The sequence below is a fragment of the Colletotrichum fructicola genome (genome assembly GCF_000319635.2).
Source record: "Colletotrichum fructicola Nara gc5 chromosome Unknown KSG_Nara_v1_contig02, whole genome shotgun sequence".
Classification (NCBI taxonomy): Eukaryota; Fungi; Ascomycota; class Sordariomycetes; order Glomerellales; family Glomerellaceae; genus Colletotrichum; species Colletotrichum fructicola.
In genome coordinates, this window is record NW_027094052.1 from 4,782,241 (window position 1) to 4,799,373 (window position 17,133).

The window sequence follows — 17,133 nt, forward strand, 5'->3', positions numbered from 1 at the left end:
TCGACACGAAGCGAACGACTTAGGCACATCGCCTATCCGTGTCGCTCTGCCTTTTGAAACCCTTGCCGCTGCTTGGCTTTATTCGGATGTCGGCGAGGCCAGAGTCGATCCCCATTCGGACCAACTCGCTCTTCGTCGACGCAGTCTGTCCTGATCCGAGGCTCATCTTTCTCCTGTCTGAACCGTGGCTTCTCGAGCCGAGAACAACATAGATCCCGGGGCAGTTAGTCACCGTCGGCACAACCAAGTTTACCAGGTTGCCATTGCCATCTCGACCAAACTTCACTAGGGTTGAATCCCGGAATTGCGGTGTGCAATGTGCGCTGAACCCAACCAGAATCCTCGTCTAGACTCCCACCCCGGGAAAGAACAAAGTGATGATACCATGGATGGTTTTCTTCCGGTCGACTAACGCTTGACGGCTCGGCGCGTCACACTCTCGCCTTGTCATACTCCCTGCGAAAATACGATGGCGAAAATCACCGATGACGTTACACTTTTTTTTCTCAACTTCATTCGTGCCGCGCGTACTCCTTGCCAAGGAATTTAGAGTGCGCGTCAAAGCGGTTATCCAAATGCTGTTGTTGGTATTGGGCATGTTCTGTCATATTCTACTTTTGCCATCTTGCGTGATGCCGTCTATGTACTGGACCGCGAAGAAGAGTCGGGACGCTTTCCCGCCCGTTACTGTGTGGTATCCTGCGTGTTCGCCTCCGTGGTCGACTCAGATGCTGTGTCGGGAACCACCAAAGGAGTCGGAACCTCGACTATGGTTCCGGGACTAACGGGTTCCTCCTCCTCCTCCTTCTCCTTCTGGATCGACGCTGTTCCGAGGCACTCTCCAACAGCAACCATCTCTTCGGCCGGTGCGGCCTCTGTATCCTCCGCGGCAACCGGTGCGGTATCCGTAGTTTTTGGCTTGGCCCTCAGTGACTTCATTTCCAGGCCCTCGCTGTCACTTTCCCTTCTCTCATGATCTTCAAACGAGAAGAGGTCCGATAGGTTGATGGCCAGGAAGGTCTTGGGAAGCTTGACTCTGTACACAACTGTTAGCAAGTGAAGATCTTGCAACTCAACGCACGGATACTAGTAGCTCGCCACCGCGGGAAGTTCGTGGTAACTTACTGGTTGAACTTGGCTCGCAGCGTGCGGATCACATACATCCAGTCTGCGTGGGGTGTCAAGCTGCGACGCGGCGCGCAGCTGATGCTGTGCTTGCTGTCGAGCTGCACGTCCAGGGGGTCGTAGACGTGGCATCCTGGACTGATGGTGATCCTGATGCTATACGCAAAAGTCTGCTCCTCCCCGCCTTCAGGGGCGTTGGAGGGCGTCTTGATCTCGGACTCGTACAGCTCGAAGCAGATCTGCGAGAGATAGTCAAGCTCGGGAATGGTGCTGCGCTTGATCTTCGTCTCAATGCCTCCTTCGAGAATGCAATTGAGAAGGGTGTAAATGTGGGACTCCTTGGTGAAGTAGAAGAAGGACTTTGCGTCATTAGATGCCTGCATTTCCTCCAAATCCTGGACAATCTCCTTGAGCAGCGGCAGCGACGTCAGGAGACCGATCTCCAGCTTTTCGCTATCAGAAATGCCGTACTCCTGTGGGCAGATAAAGTCGAAAAGAACCTTGGCGAGCTGGTAGAGCTCCCGCAGCGGCTCGAACCGGGCATCCGTCTTGGCCTTGGTCTGGGTGGTGCCCTTGTACAGATGGAAGTATTGCTCGGGAGCGGCCTGCTCACCGTTGTGTCGTAAGCCATTCAGGAACGAACGACGGCGGAAGATGCGTCTGACGGAAGTCGAGCTCTTGCTTGCCTCACTCTTGTTATCCGCCTTGTCACTCGATCCCGAAAACTCCCGCTTGTCCTCTCTGGAGTCGAAGGACGCCTTCCCTTCTTCCGAGGTCTTTTCCGTGGCCTTGGTATCCTTGTCCTTGACACCACCGTATTCTTCCTCTAGCATGGCCTTAGGCGGCGTAAAGACCCATTCCAGGAACTGCCGATTATGCAGAGCATCGAACTTCATCGTGTCGTAAAGCTCGGAAATTTTGCTGGGATCGACCTTTTCTCCGTCACAAAACTCCGCGAAAAGCTTCTCCCAACGCTCTCGGAAGAGCTCCGCGTCTTCACCGCAGCACCAACGTGTTTGTATGGTGTTGATCGCATTGGCTTGAGACAATGATGACGACGTTGAGCTAACAGACGTCGACACATCTCCATTATGCTTCTCAGAGCCAGGGTTGGTGATGTGGGTGTTGAGTGAAGCAACAGCGCTACCGTTGTTCAGCTTTGCGTAGTTGTGATGCATCACCCGCCGATGGAAATTCATCAATTGGACGACACGGGTCTGGACCTCTGAAGGCTCTGGCATCTTGTCGGGCCAGGCAAATTGAGACGGTCTCTCGTTGCCCTTGCGCAATAGACCCTTCAGCTTCTTCTTCACCTTGTCCATCTCATCCTTTGCAGCGTTGGAGTCATCGAGAAGGTCTTTGCGAATGGTAATGAAGTCCTCAGGAAGATCTTTGCGGTCCAAGAAAGAAGACGCCCAGATCTGTGCGCTCGTGGTGACACGACGCTCAGAACTGCTGAAAACATGAACCTCGTCGAGAACATCTCTGTTGAGCAGATTGAAGTCATTGCGCATGTTCTCACCCAGTTCCTGTGCTTGGTATCGTGCGGAGTGAGTCGGCTCGCCACCCCATTTGACGATGAGCTGGAGTTTATCCAGAACAAGACTCTCTTCCGCCGCTGTGATGCGCGACATGGTAACACCAGAGAGTGAATCGTGTCTTTTCGGCGCTTTCCGCGACGGAGAAGAGTTATCCGCCTTTGAAGCGCTGTCCTCAACTTCGGACTTTTCTGCGAAATCGGTCTCAACGCCTTCTTTCAGTACCTGGTTAAGCTCGTCTCCAGAAGAAACTGCGACGTCTTCAGTCTTCTTCTTGCGGAACATGGGCTTGATCTGAACTTTGGTGCCCGCCCAGCCACCCTTCTTGACCAAGACGTTACGGAGGGACTTTAGCTTTTGACGATCCTCAACGCCGGCCCTCATTGCGACGTCGACAGCTTGCAAAACGCTCGCCAAGGCCGCCTCGCCAATAAGAAGGACTTCCTCCTGATGTCCTTTCAGCAGCTCGATAAAAGGCGCTGTGTGGAAAGTGAACTTGTACTTTTGCTTCGGGGTACGGTCAGCATGGCGTATGACTGACACAATGCCCTTGAGCTTCCAGGAGTGCTTCGGCGGTGGCGGAGCCGGAGCCTCTTCGGGCGGTGCGGGAACCTCGCCTTGCAGTGAAGGTGTGGCAGAGGGTGTTGCGGATGCTGTGGCGGATGGGACGCTTGCAACGGCCGGGTCCACGATTGGAGGCGGAGGCGGAAGTGTTGGGCTGGTGCAGGAGCTGGTGACTGTTGATGCCAAAGCACTGTCTGCTTTTGGTTGAGGGGCGCTCGCGGGTATAGGCTTGGGCTCTGTTGGCTTCTCGGAGGCAGTCGACATGTTGCTCACAGACTTGTTCTGAGTCGGTGGCGCGGATGCTGGCTGCGATTCCTTCTCCTTGCCTCGCGAAGCCAATGGATCTGTGATTTCCGAAGGGGACGGGGAAGGTGCTGGGGAAGTGACGCCGCCTCTTCTGAGTCTCTCTTTGACAAAGACCTCCTTTAGAATGCTGGCACAATGTTCGTAGTAATCGTCATTATCCTTGACGAAACTCCAGCCATTGACGTCGATCACGTAACTCTTCCCCCCGGCTCTCAGGAAGTCAAAACCACATACTCTCTGGCCAAAAGAGGTGGAAATCTTGCTGGCGATTTCCTTCTCTTCGGCGTTGAGACCGGTAACATATCGTAGCTCCTTGCCATGTGTGTTACGTCTCACAACGCCATCAACAACAGGGGATTTTCTCGTTTCGGCGTGGCAGTAGTTGGGCCCAACAGTATAGGCTTTGACGTCTTCGGCGTTATCAACTCGCATAAACTTTTCGTAGATGTAGCTGTTCTCTGGCTCTAGAATAGCACGAGGAACGTTCAACTCCGGGTCGTACTCAGAACTCTTGTTTCCAATCTTGCGGAAAAGCCTGCGCGCACCACCACCTGTCGCTTTGGGAAAGTAGATGATGATGTTGTGGTCCTCACCACTGACAGGCTTCTCCACAAATGGCTTCTTGAGTAAAGCACCGTCGACACTGAGAATGTCGCCGTCGTCCAGCAGTTCAACCTTTCGAGGCAAGCGGTTGTACCCCAATTCCTCAGCGTCCAAGGCGATACCCGTAATATCTTTGATGTGCTTGGCCGTGTCTGGCGTTAGAATCGCGGGCCCACCATCGCGGTTCACCTCAATTCGCTTCGGGGTTGGCACATTGATGCGGTCCAGGATGTTCAGGCAGAGGCGACGATCCCAGAGGATCTTCTGCATAGGAACATCGTTGACGCAGAACGGCTTTCTGGTCTTGACATAGGCGATAGCCTTATCCAGTGGGAAGCCATCCGAGTAGAAGGAGATCAAATAATCGCTGCGAAAGTTTAGTGAGAGAACTACCACAGAAGATTATCAAGCGGTTGGGCGCGACCGGAATGGCCATGGCCGCTTGAACGGGCCTGCTGTCGTCTGGAACGGAGCTATGCTGTTTCGGCTCACCGAGCCTTACGGTGCGGGAGGGCATACGGATTACTTACCAAATGGGCCAATTTTCAACCTCTGGTAGGAAAAACAATGTCAGCACAGTCCTCGTTTAAATTTCGTGGGTCTCCCTCTCTGCGCGACTTCTTCTGGTGGTGTTTTCCCTTCTCTTTCGTCCAGTGTATTTTCTTGCTTCCGTCCCATACCCTCCCCCACATTTTCTAGTCCAGGGTGTTGCTCTTACCTTCATCCAAGATGACTTTATCGCCAAATACCACCACATCGAACTCGCGATTCGCAATAAGGCGGTTAAGAATGTTTCTGCTGGGTTTGCTCCGAGCCTTGACGTCCAACGCGCACACTCCAATGACACCCCAGGGAGCTGGCTTGACTGCAGGTGTATTAGAGTTTGTCGGAACACGTTGACGTGGCGCGCTTGTTTCTCTTGACTGACCCTCTTCTTTCTCCTTTCCGTTGTGATAGGGTCCTCGGTCGCTGCTGGGGCTGTGGCTACTGGCGCCCGTGCTTCCACTGAACCTCCGCTTGTTTCTACTACGGGATCGGGTAGGCTGGGGACGGTGGTGATCACGATGAGGACGCTTAATCAGCTCGTGGTGGTTGTGGTTGTGGTTTTCGCGCGCCGTGAGGTTGTGGGTACCCGATGTTGCGGTGGTACCATTCTGTGCAGTGGACGAGGTGGTAACGGTGACGTTGGAGACCTCGGCGCCTGGCTGAGAGGCGTTCGTGACAGGCTTGCCGGACGACATGATTCCAGAAACCGAACGAGGAGCGCCGCCGTCAGAGCCGTTGGTAGAGGCGGCCGAAGATTGTGACTGGACTTGGCCAGGTGCAGATGAGGAAACGACACCACGAGCCGAGGCCAGCGAGTATACAGAGAAAACGCTGGAGACGGAAGCGCGCTTATTGGGCTCCGATTCGGAAGAAAAAGAATTGCGGGTTGTGAGGGCGGGCTCGGGGAGGGGACGATATGGGGCGGTGGGATCTTGCTGGTGGCCGGGTCCAGCCATGAGGCGTGGGGTATCGGTTTGTTCGTCGGCGTCGGCGAACTGCAGGGCGGAGTCGCTCCAGGCCTCGAGAGAGTTGTTGGATTCGCGACGGCTGCGGCAGAGAGAGGATCGAGGGCTCTTCAAGGGAACAGAAGAGGGCGGGGGCATGGAGAGGCTGGCGGTTGCGGAGTGGGCGTCGCTTGTTCCTGGCTCAGCATGTCGGCTCTTCCTGCTGGCGGAAGAGGGGAGGTTGAGCGAGTGGGAGACAGAACGGCCGGGTCTGGATCGCAGAGGTAGGTCGACAGAGGTGGACGTCTGGTTGACTGAGGAGTGGGAAGGCGACGAGGGAGGCTGTCCGAGAGGAGAGGCAGGCGTAGCAGCGGGAGAAGCAGGAGCAGCAAAGGAGCGAGCGCTATCTACAGATCGCCGGGTGTTAAAATTTGGTCGGTCCATGTTTCCAGCAGAGAAGCGACAAGATCAGACAGGACAGGCAGGATGGGGGTTGTTGCTGACTCGAGAGTTCTCGATTTTTGGACGCTAGAACCTTGCTGATTTTGCGTGCGTGGGCTTGAACTCTTTGTCCCGCTTGGCCAATGGTGCTCAGTGCGATGCAATGCGGCGACCCGGGCTGGAGCGTCGAATTGACCTGACGATGACCCGGGGAGGTTTTAAAGCGCGACGAAGGTTCCTCGTGGGGTGACGAAGTCAGTGGCTACTGGCAGGTTTTCCTGCAAGGACGTTGGCCAGTAGGAAAAGTTGGAGTTGGAGAAGAAAGAGGTAAGCAATTGGGGTTCGAGGGCGTGCGGTTGCAGTTGCAGTTGCAATCGCCGTCGCATCCAGACAAAAAAAGGTTGTTGGAGGTGCAGTGAGTGACAGCAGGGAGAGGGAGCGACCAGACACCCGGAATTCCCCTTTCATTGGGCAGCAAAGGGAAGACGGAATTGCAACAGGGACCCTGCCTTGTCCTTCAGCTCAGCTCAGCTTGCCCAGGTTTATCATTATCAGGCCGAGGTAAAACCCCATGTAGGTATCTTTGCAAGAGGCGACGACGACGATATCCTGCTGCGAACGTGATGCACCCACCCACTGATTAAGACATTGCCGGCACACAAAAGGCAGCACCCGCCGCCCACGAATGCCAGCAGACGTGGAGGCCATTCTAGAAGCTGGCTGCCAAGATGGAAGGGCACACACGCACACTGAAAAACATGCAGCAAGGAGGGGCAGGGGCAATGGCAAAAAGTTCTAGACGTCGCAAAGACCACGCTGCAAGACCAAGGATGACGTTGGTCAAAACGACGCTTGTACCTAAGACACTTGCTTAGCGCTTCCGGCAGCCAGCGCCTGACAACACGAACTGCTTGCTAGGTACCTTATGCATAGTACCTACGCTTTCCGGCGAATGGCAGTGCCGAACGCAGCGTTTGACACCTGCACTTCCATTGACGGTGCGGGTGCTTTTTGCAATTCGCTTTCTCCTAGTCGCCTAAGGTTGTCCAAAGACTGGACGAAATGACACCATGCCTTGCGAAATGCATACCTACCGTCGAGGCCACGGCGCAGCTGCTTAGTTACCATCTGAAGATTCCATGTTGCTAGCATTCAATGGCCAGTACCAATTGAGCTGGAGAAAGTCGTCAGTAGTAGGGGCAGTCGTTTCTGTTACCACATGGAATATCAATCCGTGCCAGGATAGCTTCACCGAGTCTTCACCGCCAATCAAGCTGCCAATGCCTCCTGACTGCCCCCAGGCGCTGTTTACAGACTGGCCCGACAGAGCACAGTGTTCAGTTTCGTGGACTCTGAGAGCCATGCTTCGTAAGCCTTTCAAGAGACGAACACTCAATAACACACGGTGATTTGAAATTGTATAATTGACTACCAAACGAAGTTGATAGCTTATGCATCAGTCCATCAGAATTGATCCTGCAATAGTGGCCCGGTTCTGCGGAATCGCTCCGGTATCCGGCCCCAGCAATCCGGCGGGGGCGGGGTGCCCCGGCTGAAAATCGGCAAAACCACCCCTTGCACCTGATAAGATAAGGATCGAAAAAGTTGCTCGGCCGCGACTGGAGATTTTTTCGACGTGCTCGACGACCGCATCCTGGAGCTCCGTGTCCAAGTAACGTGTAGTTCCACAGCCGCAATGCCTCATTCGGAGCCAGCAGAAGGACCTCTGGTCAAGCGACAAAAGCGCGATGTCGCCCCCAAGGCCTCCTCGGCTTTGCGCCAGTCCTCACGCATCTTCGCTCCCTTTCGCGTAAGCCCCCTTCGTCGCCATCGTCGTCGCGACCACCGCCATCCCGTCAACTCCTCCTCAGACTGACTCTCATTGTCCTAGACCGTCGGCCTGGTGTCTCCCACAAACACGCCGTTTACGTCGATCCCCATGGGAAAGACAACTTTCCAAATCACTACCTCTGTCGGCCGAGCCTTGCAGACATACGACCTCAAGAGAGGTCTCAACCTGATTTTCGTCACTCGCCCCCAGACCCCCGCCGATATTACCGCCACGCTCGCTTGGAAGGACAAGGTTTTCGCAGCTTGGGGCGATGGAAGAACCGGTGAGAGGCAGGGTCTTTGGGCCTACAAGCGAGGCAAGAAGGTCGACGAGCTCGAGGTTCCTGCCGACCTGAACGAGCCCATTCAGAAGATCCTGATCTTCGGCTCGTGGATTGTTGGATGCGCCTTGACGAGGCTCGAGGTTTGGAAGTCGGAAACCATGGAGCACTACACTACCCTCCACACCATGGCCAGCGCCAACGGTGGCAACGAAATCACGGGCGGCGTCACCAACATGCCCACGTATCTGAACAAGGTCTTCGTCGGCCGAAAGGACGGCTGGGTCGAGATCTGGAACGTCAGCACCGGCAAGCTGATCTACACCGTTCTCCCCCCTAGCCCGGAATGTGGTGCCGTCACCTGCCTCGAGCCCTCTCCCGCGCTTTCTCTCCTTGCGATCGCCTACGCCAATGGCACGTTGGTCATCCAGAACATCCTGACCGACAAGCCCATCATTCAGCTCAAGGCTGGTCACGAAGACGAGCCGGTGACGTCAATCTCCTTCAGAACCGACGGCATGGGAGCAGGCCATGACGGCAGGAAAGATGGTGTCATGGCTACTGCGACGGCCGCGACTGGAGACGTCACATTCTGGGATCTGAACAACGGAGGCCGTGTCATGGGTGTCTTGCGGAGCGCCCACAACCCGCCATCTGAGGACGGACCTCTGGTTCGTGGAGGCATCAGCAAGATCGAGTTCCTGCCCGGCCAGCCGGTCGTTGTCACCAGCGGACGCGACAACGCTTTGAAGACCTGGATCTTCGACGAGACCCCCTTCTCAGCCGTCCCCCGCATCTTGCACCAACGCAGCGGACACGCCGCTCCCGTCAAGTGTTTGCAGTTCTTGCCTTCCGACTTTGACGGCGCCGACGCCGGCAACAAGTGGCTTCTCAGTGGCGGTCAGGATCGCAGTCTATGGGGATGGAGTATGCGTCGGGACGGTCAAAGCACCGAGCTCAGTCAAGGAAACATCCGCAAGCAGGCGAAGAAGGCCGGAATCCTGTCTTCAAAGGCTCTTGCGCGGGGACCCACTACGACTCTCGAGGACCTCAAGGCTCCCGAGATCACGGCCATCGCCAGCTCTCTGAACCGCGACGGTGGCATCGGTGCTTTGCCCGGCAACCACCCGATCTGGCAGAAGCGCAGGGATAACAAGAAGCAGCAGGATGCCGAGGTCAGTGGCATGACCGGCTGGGAGAGTGTTGTCACCGCACACAAGGACGACGCCTGGGCGCGAACCTGGTTCTGGGGTCGCAAGAAGGCTGGCCGTTGGGCATTCCCCACAGGCGACGGTTCCAACGTGTCTACTATCGCGATGAGCCCGTGTGGTACCTTTGCCTTGGTTGGTTCAGTGGAGGGTGGTGTCGACATGTACAACTTGCAGTCCGGACTTCACCGCCAGCGGTTCCCGTCCAAGCTCACTCCTGCGCAGGCCAGGCAAATGAAGCTGCAGCAACTGAAGCAGGCGGACAACATCGTCCAGCTTCAGACCGAGGTGGACAGCGGTTTCGCCCCGGGCACCGGCAGGCATACGAAGGCCGTAACCGGCATCGTCGTCGACAACCTGAACAAGAACGTCATCACGTGCTCGCTGGATGGCAGGGTCAAGTTCTGGGACTTCCTCACAGGCAAGCTGCTGCACCAGATCAACTGGGCCCCGATGGCCGCCATCACGGGGTGCAGGTACCACGCCGCGAACGATTTGATGGCCTTCGCCTGCGATGACAACTCCGTCCGCGTCGTTGACCTCGAAACCAAGAGAACCATCAGAGAGTTCTGGGGCTGCCAGGGCGCCATCAACGACTTCTGCTTCTCCAACGACGGCCGCTGGATCATCGCGGCCTCCCAGGACTGCGTCGTTAGGATATGGGACCTCCCGACCAGCCACCTCATCGACGCCATCCGCCTCGAGAAGCCCTGCACCGCGCTCGCTATGTCTTCCTCCGGCGAGTACCTCGCCGCCACGGTCGAGAACGAGCTCGGCGTCGCCATCTGGACCAACAAGTCCCTCTTCACACACGTCCCGACGCGCCAGATCTCGGACAAGGAGGCCGCGGTGCTCTCCGGCCCCACAACGTCCGGCGAAGGCAACGAGGGCCTGTTGGAGGCCGCCTTCGAGGACGACGCCGGCGCCGAGGACGAGACTGTCGTCGCGCCCAGCGTCGACCAGCTCAGCGCCGACCTCACGACGCTCAGTCTGGTGCCCAAGAGCCGCTGGCAGACCCTGCTCCATCTGGACCTCATCAAGCAGCGCAACAAGCCGACGGAAGCGCCCAAGGCCCCGGAAAAGGCGCCCTTCTTCTTGCCGTCCGTCGGCGCTGGCAAGCAGGCTGCCAACCAGATCGAGGGCGCCGCCCCTGACGCCGAGGGCGCGGAATCAAAATCACGCATCACCAAGCTGGAACGTGGCCGGCTGCAGGAAGTGTTTACCAGCAAGCTGATCGACGGTGCCGCTTCAGGCGACTGTAAGACCTTCCCCTTTCTGACCTTTCAGGGCACGGATCCATGTACTAACTTTGTCCCAGTCGACGACTTCATCACCCACCTCAAGACCCTCTCCCCTTCCACAGCCGATCTCGAGCTCCGCTCCCTCAGCCCTGAGGACGGTGGTCTCCTGAACTTCATCCGCGCGCTGACGAGTCGCCTCGCGGCCCGTCGCGACTACGAGCTTGTGCAGGCGTGGATGACGGTGTTTTTGAGGCTGCACTTCGACTTGGTCATGGCCGACCCTGAGCTCCTCGAGGCACTGGGCGAGTGGAAGGCTCTGCAGGAGAAGGAGGCCGGTCGCCTTGATGACCTTGTTGGATACTGCAGCGGTGTCGTTTCCTTCCTCAGGAGTCCCCGGACATGAGGTGGTCAGATGTGTATATGAGCTAGGGGGATGATGAGGGGCGGAAATGATGACAGCAATGGATCGAAGAGGAGGAGTCGGGGGGGGGCAGAGCGTGTGTGCAGATAGGCATGCTTTTTGATAGAATACCCAGAGAGTTCCAAGGGCATTGTCTTCGTCCTCGTGAAAGTTGTCTTTGCCAAAACATTTGACTCGGCCTTGCATCATTTGCTTTGGCTACGCTGACGGGCGCTCAACATATTGTCTTTTCGATTCCAACTATTTTCGATTACGTTACACTTTGAGCACCTACCTCACCCATACTTTCAAACTAATCTACAGCAAAGCTATTAAGGCAATGAGAGAAGCCACAGTGACGGCAAACGCAGCTCTGCTAATCTCCGCTGTGCTCGACGCTCCGTTGGGGTTACCTGAGGCAGAGGGAGTAGCTCCAGTCGTGCCAGTGCCGCTACCACCGCCGCTTCCACCACTGGCGCCGCCGCCGCTCCCACCTCCCGTACTCGTCTGGCTCGACCAGTACGTCTGATTCCACTCCTGGTAAGACAAGCTCGAGTTCAGCCTCAGAACCGGATCCGTATCATCGGCCGTCACCTGCGCCGTCGACATCATCCCGTTCCAGCAGTGCTTCGCGAAGCAGTCCTGGCACTGCTGCGGCAGCGCCAGGCCGAGCCGCGCGAGACTGCCGCGGATGGTCGCGCAGGCGAGGCAGGCGGGCCATGCGGCGTCGATGGTGCCGTTACCGTAGGTCGCGAGCTGGAAGGCGTTGTCGACGGTGAGGTCGAACTCGTTGTCCGTGAAGGAGGACTTGGTGTACGTGTAGTTGATGTAGCCGGACCAGGGGGAGTTGGGCAGGTAAAGGACGAGCGGGGTCGGGGCTGTGTCGTTGCAGCCGAAGAAGGTGGGCTGTCTGGTCATGTTCATGGTGATGAGGGTGTTGACGTCGGGGACCTTGGGGAAGGGGATGTTACCCTGGGCGGCGGACTGGGCGGAGTTGACGAGGTTCGTGCCGTTGACCCAGTTGTACATGAGCGAGTCGGAGGAGGCCTCGTAGACGATGACGAGGTCGACTTGGCGTTCGGGGATGATGAGGGGTCGGATCGGGTTGGTCTCGCCCGCCATACTTCCATCAAGCTGTGGTTGTTAGATTGCTGCTGGTGCTAAGTCTCTCAGGGATTGATATTGACATACCAGAAGAAGGTTATCAACGTTTTGCATGGCTGGGTTCATGTTCTCGAAGGGGTTCGGGTACGTAGCCCATAGCGAGTCGTTGAACGACTGGTTGAAGTTTTGGGCGGTATTGATGACAAGCTCAACTTCACCGTTCCCCTCCTTTCCAGGAGGCACTGTGATGTTGTTGTTCGAAGCCGTCTGTCTGCTCTCCAGCTCTCGCTTCGCAAACGTCGGGACGCCATACCAGTCATCGATGAACCAGGCATCAAAAGCATCAGCCGTAGACCCCTGCAGGAAGGTGTACTTGTCGAAGCCCATCACACACTCGCTGCTGTTCTGCGCCGTCCCGTTCGACATGGACGTGCCGAGGTACATGGTTGGCATGAACGCCTGCACTCTGCCACCGCGCCAGCTTCCGAACTCGAACGGCGTGACTTCGTAGGAAGTGAGGTTGAAGCCATTGGTGGCGTTGCGGCCGGGCCACATGATGTTCTGGATGCTAGGCGACTGGCCTGGGATGACCTCGGAGAGGGCAAGGATGGGCATTGGCGCCTCTCCGCGGGAGAAGACGGTGTTCTGAGCCGTGAGATCGGAGAAATTGCCGTATGTCTTGTTCTCTGGCAGATAGACGGCCCAGAACTTTCCAAAGGCATCAGCAACGGAGACGGGGAGGCCTTGCTCCGCCTTTGCGCCCATATCCTCGAAGATGTCCTGAAGGTATTGGTCCTGGTTGTCATCCTTGCCCTTGGTGTAGTCGACGGTGAAGTTGATCGCCTTTCTGAGTTCTGCGATGGAAACGAAGTCGTTGGCGGCACTGGTAGTCATACGTCAGTCACCACAGAAATGAGAGAGATAGGGAAGCCTCACAGGGTGCTGACTGTGAGAGCTCCTCCGCCACTAAGACCAGTAATGTACGACAAGACCTGCGTCAAACCACCCGTTTTGGCCTGCACCGCAGCTGGGTTGCGAGCGTCAAAGGCCTGCCAGATGCCGAGACCGCCGACACCCGACTGCGTGCCTCCTCCCGAGACGGAAAGGCCGACAACGGGGTAACTTGTGGTGTTGAGCTTCTGGATGTAGTCCTGGACGTTGAAGCCGTCGATGTTGGCCAACGTCAGGTAGCTGCTCAGCGCCGGGATGACCTTTTCGCCGCGGCTCGCTTTCCATGACGACTCCGGCTTTGAAAGTCCCTGGACCACATTAGAACATGTGTCACCGTCACGTTCGGATAACGTACTTCTGAAGCAGATCTCACTCGCAGGCCGTCAGGGCATTGGCCGTAGACGGGCGCGTACGGGTCCTGCTGGGAATCGTCGTCCTGAGCGCAGGCGAGTGCTGCGCCGAGCAGGGTGCTCGCGAGGAGACGGCGGTTCGATGTGAGATGCATGCTGAGCAGTCCTCCCCAAGCTATCAAAGTACAGACACAGGTGGAACGAGGCAGCTTTTCTCCCTTCTCTGGGGATGGCCTCTGGTTTTATCCCTCCATCTTGAGAATTGCAGCTGCGTTCGTGTCTTGCAAAAGCTTGCTCGGAAGCGCTGCCCAGCAGCATGCGGGGAAGCTTGCTACAGCTCTGACGAAGACGGCTAGACGGAGATCTGGTGGTGAGAGGCGCATTCTCGGAGCCCTCGCCGGAGCCTTGATCTTTGTGGAACTTGGGGGCTGAAGCTTGCCCCCTGCGAGCTGTCAGATCTGGGGCTGAACGCGCGAGTGCGCCTGCCCAATGAGACCGTCGACGTTGGCCGGATCGAGCTAGGTTGCACAGAGCCACCGCGTGTAATTTGGAACGGAATCCCATGAACCCTTTGCAGGGCAAGTAGCTGTTAGAATAGGACGACAGGTACTTCTTGGGAACATATCACAAGCACCTTGGTTGATGATCGGCTGCAGTCGATTTCATCTGAGAGATGATGTTGTAATTGGCAGGTTAAGGCATGCAAGACTGAGAATTACCGGGAGAAGCTGACACATGCAGGTTGGGTTCGACAACAGCGTGCCTTTTGAGCTCTTGCTGTTCTTTCCGGGAGCTACTACTAAGTCTCCGATCGACGATCTCGGTTCATTCCTGCCAACCACTACAAGAACCTTGTTCCTGGACCTAGAGCTCAAAAACCCCGACTATGTTGGGGATTGCTTTCAAGAGTGGCTTGGTGCAGTTTTAGAGGGTTGCTGCGGCTGCAGCGAGATTCTGTTTCCATGCCTGCGGGGTTGCGTACTGTTGCATGCGTCGATGGCTGCTGTGGCTTGGTCGCATTGAATTCTTGGAATGCGCCTGGTTGATATGGCTTATTTTGATGCAGACGAGCAAGAATGATCCATGCCGTCCTAGAAACTGAGAAGAATTGTATGTTCTATTTGTGCTTTCCGTTCGCTGAGAATCGACCATGGCCCGCGGTTCGCATTGGTGGTTATGCAGAAGCAGGGTTCCGTGTACTGCGTATGTCCGTCCGTCTCCAACGTGAACGTGTTAGTGGCACAGGCAACTCAATGACTAGTATCCGCTTCGTCCGATGTCTAATTGACCTGTCAAGACATGAAAGTCCAGCCTACGACTCGTTTGTCGCCCGAAATCGTCCATCCCCAACAGTACTGAGTCGTAGCTTGACATGTGTCTTTGGAAGAGTGAATTAACCCCAGAAACAACGGCACCTTCCCGTCCTTTGCCGCCAAGGTACTTTCGCCAAGGTACTTTCGGACCCACTTTCGATGACAAGGCCCCACTGACGCCATTTCCACCGCATTCATGTACGCTCTGCGTCCCTGGATCGTCACAACACATCCTGGTCACTGCCAGACCAGGTTTCGGGCCTCGTGGCGCAACGGTAGCGCGTTCGACTCCAGATCGAAAGGTTATCCGTTCAAATCGGGTCGGGGTCATTTCTTTTGCCTTTTGCAGAGGCTGTAGATGTTTCTTTTTGCTCTGGGAGTGTGTTGAGATGGTGTTGTTGACGTACAGGATTTGGTGAGCGATTTTTGCGGGTGCGGGGTGAGTACGTGGTAGGACAAGCCGGCCGGGGTAAAATAACGACCGAGACATACTACCCGTCTGAAATCAGGTTGCTGGCTCTCTTTTTCGAGACGAGAGTCTTGATTCTTGTTGGTGTATCACGCGGTGTTAGGCCTGCTGCCTCGCCGGTGAATTGCGTGTGGCAAGGGCCATCACTGGTCTAGGCTTTCAAGCATGGCCTTGCCAGCATGAACAATCACTCTGAGCTCTCGCGGACTCTTGTGTGTTGATATATTGTTGCGGATACCGTGGTGAAATTGTGCACGATATGGTCTTGTTGTATGTCGACTGACAGGTTTCCACTTGGGGAAGGCACTGCCTTTGGGACCTTCTCCATAAACAGCAACCGCAGGACAGGGAAACCATTGCAATTACAGATATTCTCGCGTCTATTCATCATCAACGTCTCGTTCATGAAACATCTAATGTCTACTGTTTAAGTCTACTGTATCATATTTTGCCACTCTTTTGGTCTTTCCCTCCCTAGTTGAAGTTCTCCCGGAACACACCCAACGCCACGGCTTTCCTTCGCAACGTCGACTTCGCATGCCCGTTGACACCCTCTACCGGCCCCCTCTCAAACGTGAACACCTCCTTAACACCAAGACTCTCGAGATAGTCCAGGTTGCGCTTGTAATTCGTCGCGACCTGAGCGATGCCATGGCTGTCGTCAGAGAACGTGAACTCACCCCCCATCTCGAGCCATTTCTGCAAAATTCAAGTCAGTAAACCTCAACCCTGATACCGCCCCGGATAAGCAGCACTCACCTCAGCAATGATCCGACAAGGATACGGCTCCGCAAGGCCCTTCCTCAACGCGCTGCTGTTACACTCCAACAAGCCCCCATACCCCTTCACCACCTCCAGGTTCCTCACGACCCTCTCCCACACGCCCTTCCATTTCCTCACATCCCGCGCGGGGTCCTCGCTCATCAGGCGGATCAGGTCAAAGTGGCCCACCACCTTGGGCTCCAGCGCCGTGAGCATCTCGTGCTGCTGGTCGTAGTACCGCTCGTACATGCGCTCCTCGCACCCGCCGGCCGTCTTCATCGCGTCGACGTACATCTCGCGCGAGTAGTCGATCGGCACCGCGTTGACGTGGTGCAGCGAGCCAATAAAATAATCCACCGCCGGGTGCGCCGCGAGCGACCTGATAAAAGGCCCGTACGCGGGGCGGTACCACTCGCCCTCGAAGCCGATGAGCAGGTCGATCTGCCCCGCGTACTTCTCGCGCAGGCGCTGCGCCTCGGCAAGGTAGGCGTCGTGGCGCGGGGCGAGGACCGCGAGGGCCGCGGCCGGGTCGCCCTCCTCGAGCTCCTCCGGGTAGAGGTCCGCCGTCTCGAGGCGCGGCATATGCTCCGTCAGCCCCATGGTCTTGTAGCCGATGCCGATGGCGTGCTGGATGATGGACTCGAGCTGGTCCTTGGCGTGGCCGGGGCAGAACTGCCCCGAGTGGGAATGCATCGTGAACGCCATGTTGTCGGCTCTGGAGTGGGTGTTGGTGTTATGTATTATGTGTAAGTGAAGACCACGACGGGTGCGACGTTGAGGTAGGTGTGAGATGAGATGAACCGGAGGGCGGCCGAGGTGAATGAGTCAAGGGTATGACGTCTGCAAGTCTGCGAGACACAGTTGGGGTAAAAAGAAGTTCAAGGGAGAAAGATTTCAACTGAGAAGAACCGCGGACAAGTTTATCAAGCTCGACTGCCAGGTACCGAGATGGCTCTTGGAAAAGGTCGAACAAGTGGCGCGCAAGGCGTGTGTGATCGCCAATCAATGGTTGATAAGAGGCCAGGACTTCCTTCGTTCCCACGAGTCACTGCGGCGGGATGCAACATGCCCCTCCAGAGCCCGAAGCCGCTTTGCTGCATGGTCACTGAAAATATTTTCCCCACTGGACTGGAACCTTTTCGGGCCCCGACGGGTGG

General features: G+C 56.4%; 4 protein-coding genes across 4 annotated transcripts; 1 reads left to right on the plus strand and 3 right to left on the minus strand.

Moving 5' to 3' along the window:
* Nucleotides 1–684: 684 nt before the first annotated feature.
* asp1 (Inositol hexakisphosphate and diphosphoinositol-pentakisphosphate kinase) lies at nt 685–6,070 on the minus strand (the record flags this gene model as incomplete). Its single annotated transcript, XM_032033102.1, has 5 exons — nt 685–1,036; nt 1,126–4,503; nt 4,667–4,688; nt 4,855–5,001; nt 5,065–6,070. The coding sequence occupies 5 exons, from the start codon at nt 6,068–6,070 to the stop codon at nt 685–687; spliced, it is 4,905 nt and encodes a 1,634-aa protein (XP_031887520.1).
* Nucleotides 6,071–7,763: 1,693 nt separating this feature from the next.
* On the plus strand, nt 7,764–11,030 carry CGGC5_v004081 (U3 small nucleolar RNA-associated protein 21-like protein; the record flags this gene model as incomplete). Its single annotated transcript, XM_032033101.1, has 3 exons — nt 7,764–7,877; nt 7,959–10,644; nt 10,705–11,030. The coding sequence occupies 3 exons, from the start codon at nt 7,764–7,766 to the stop codon at nt 11,028–11,030; spliced, it is 3,126 nt and encodes a 1,041-aa protein (XP_031887519.1).
* Nucleotides 11,031–11,345: 315 nt separating this feature from the next.
* plb3 (Lysophospholipase 3) lies at nt 11,346–13,587 on the minus strand (the record flags this gene model as incomplete). Its single annotated transcript, XM_032033100.1, has 4 exons — nt 11,346–12,161; nt 12,219–13,014; nt 13,068–13,390; nt 13,438–13,587. 4 exons carry the CDS (start codon nt 13,585–13,587, stop codon nt 11,346–11,348), a joined length of 2,085 nt encoding a protein of 694 aa, XP_031887522.1.
* Nucleotides 13,588–15,688: 2,101 nt separating this feature from the next.
* On the minus strand, nt 15,689–16,681 carry CGGC5_v004083 (putative histidinol-phosphatase; the record flags this gene model as incomplete). Its single annotated transcript, XM_032033099.1, has 2 exons — nt 15,689–15,913; nt 15,974–16,681. 2 exons carry the CDS (start codon nt 16,679–16,681, stop codon nt 15,689–15,691), a joined length of 933 nt encoding a protein of 310 aa, XP_031887521.1.
* Between the last annotated feature and the right edge of the window lie 452 nt (nt 16,682–17,133).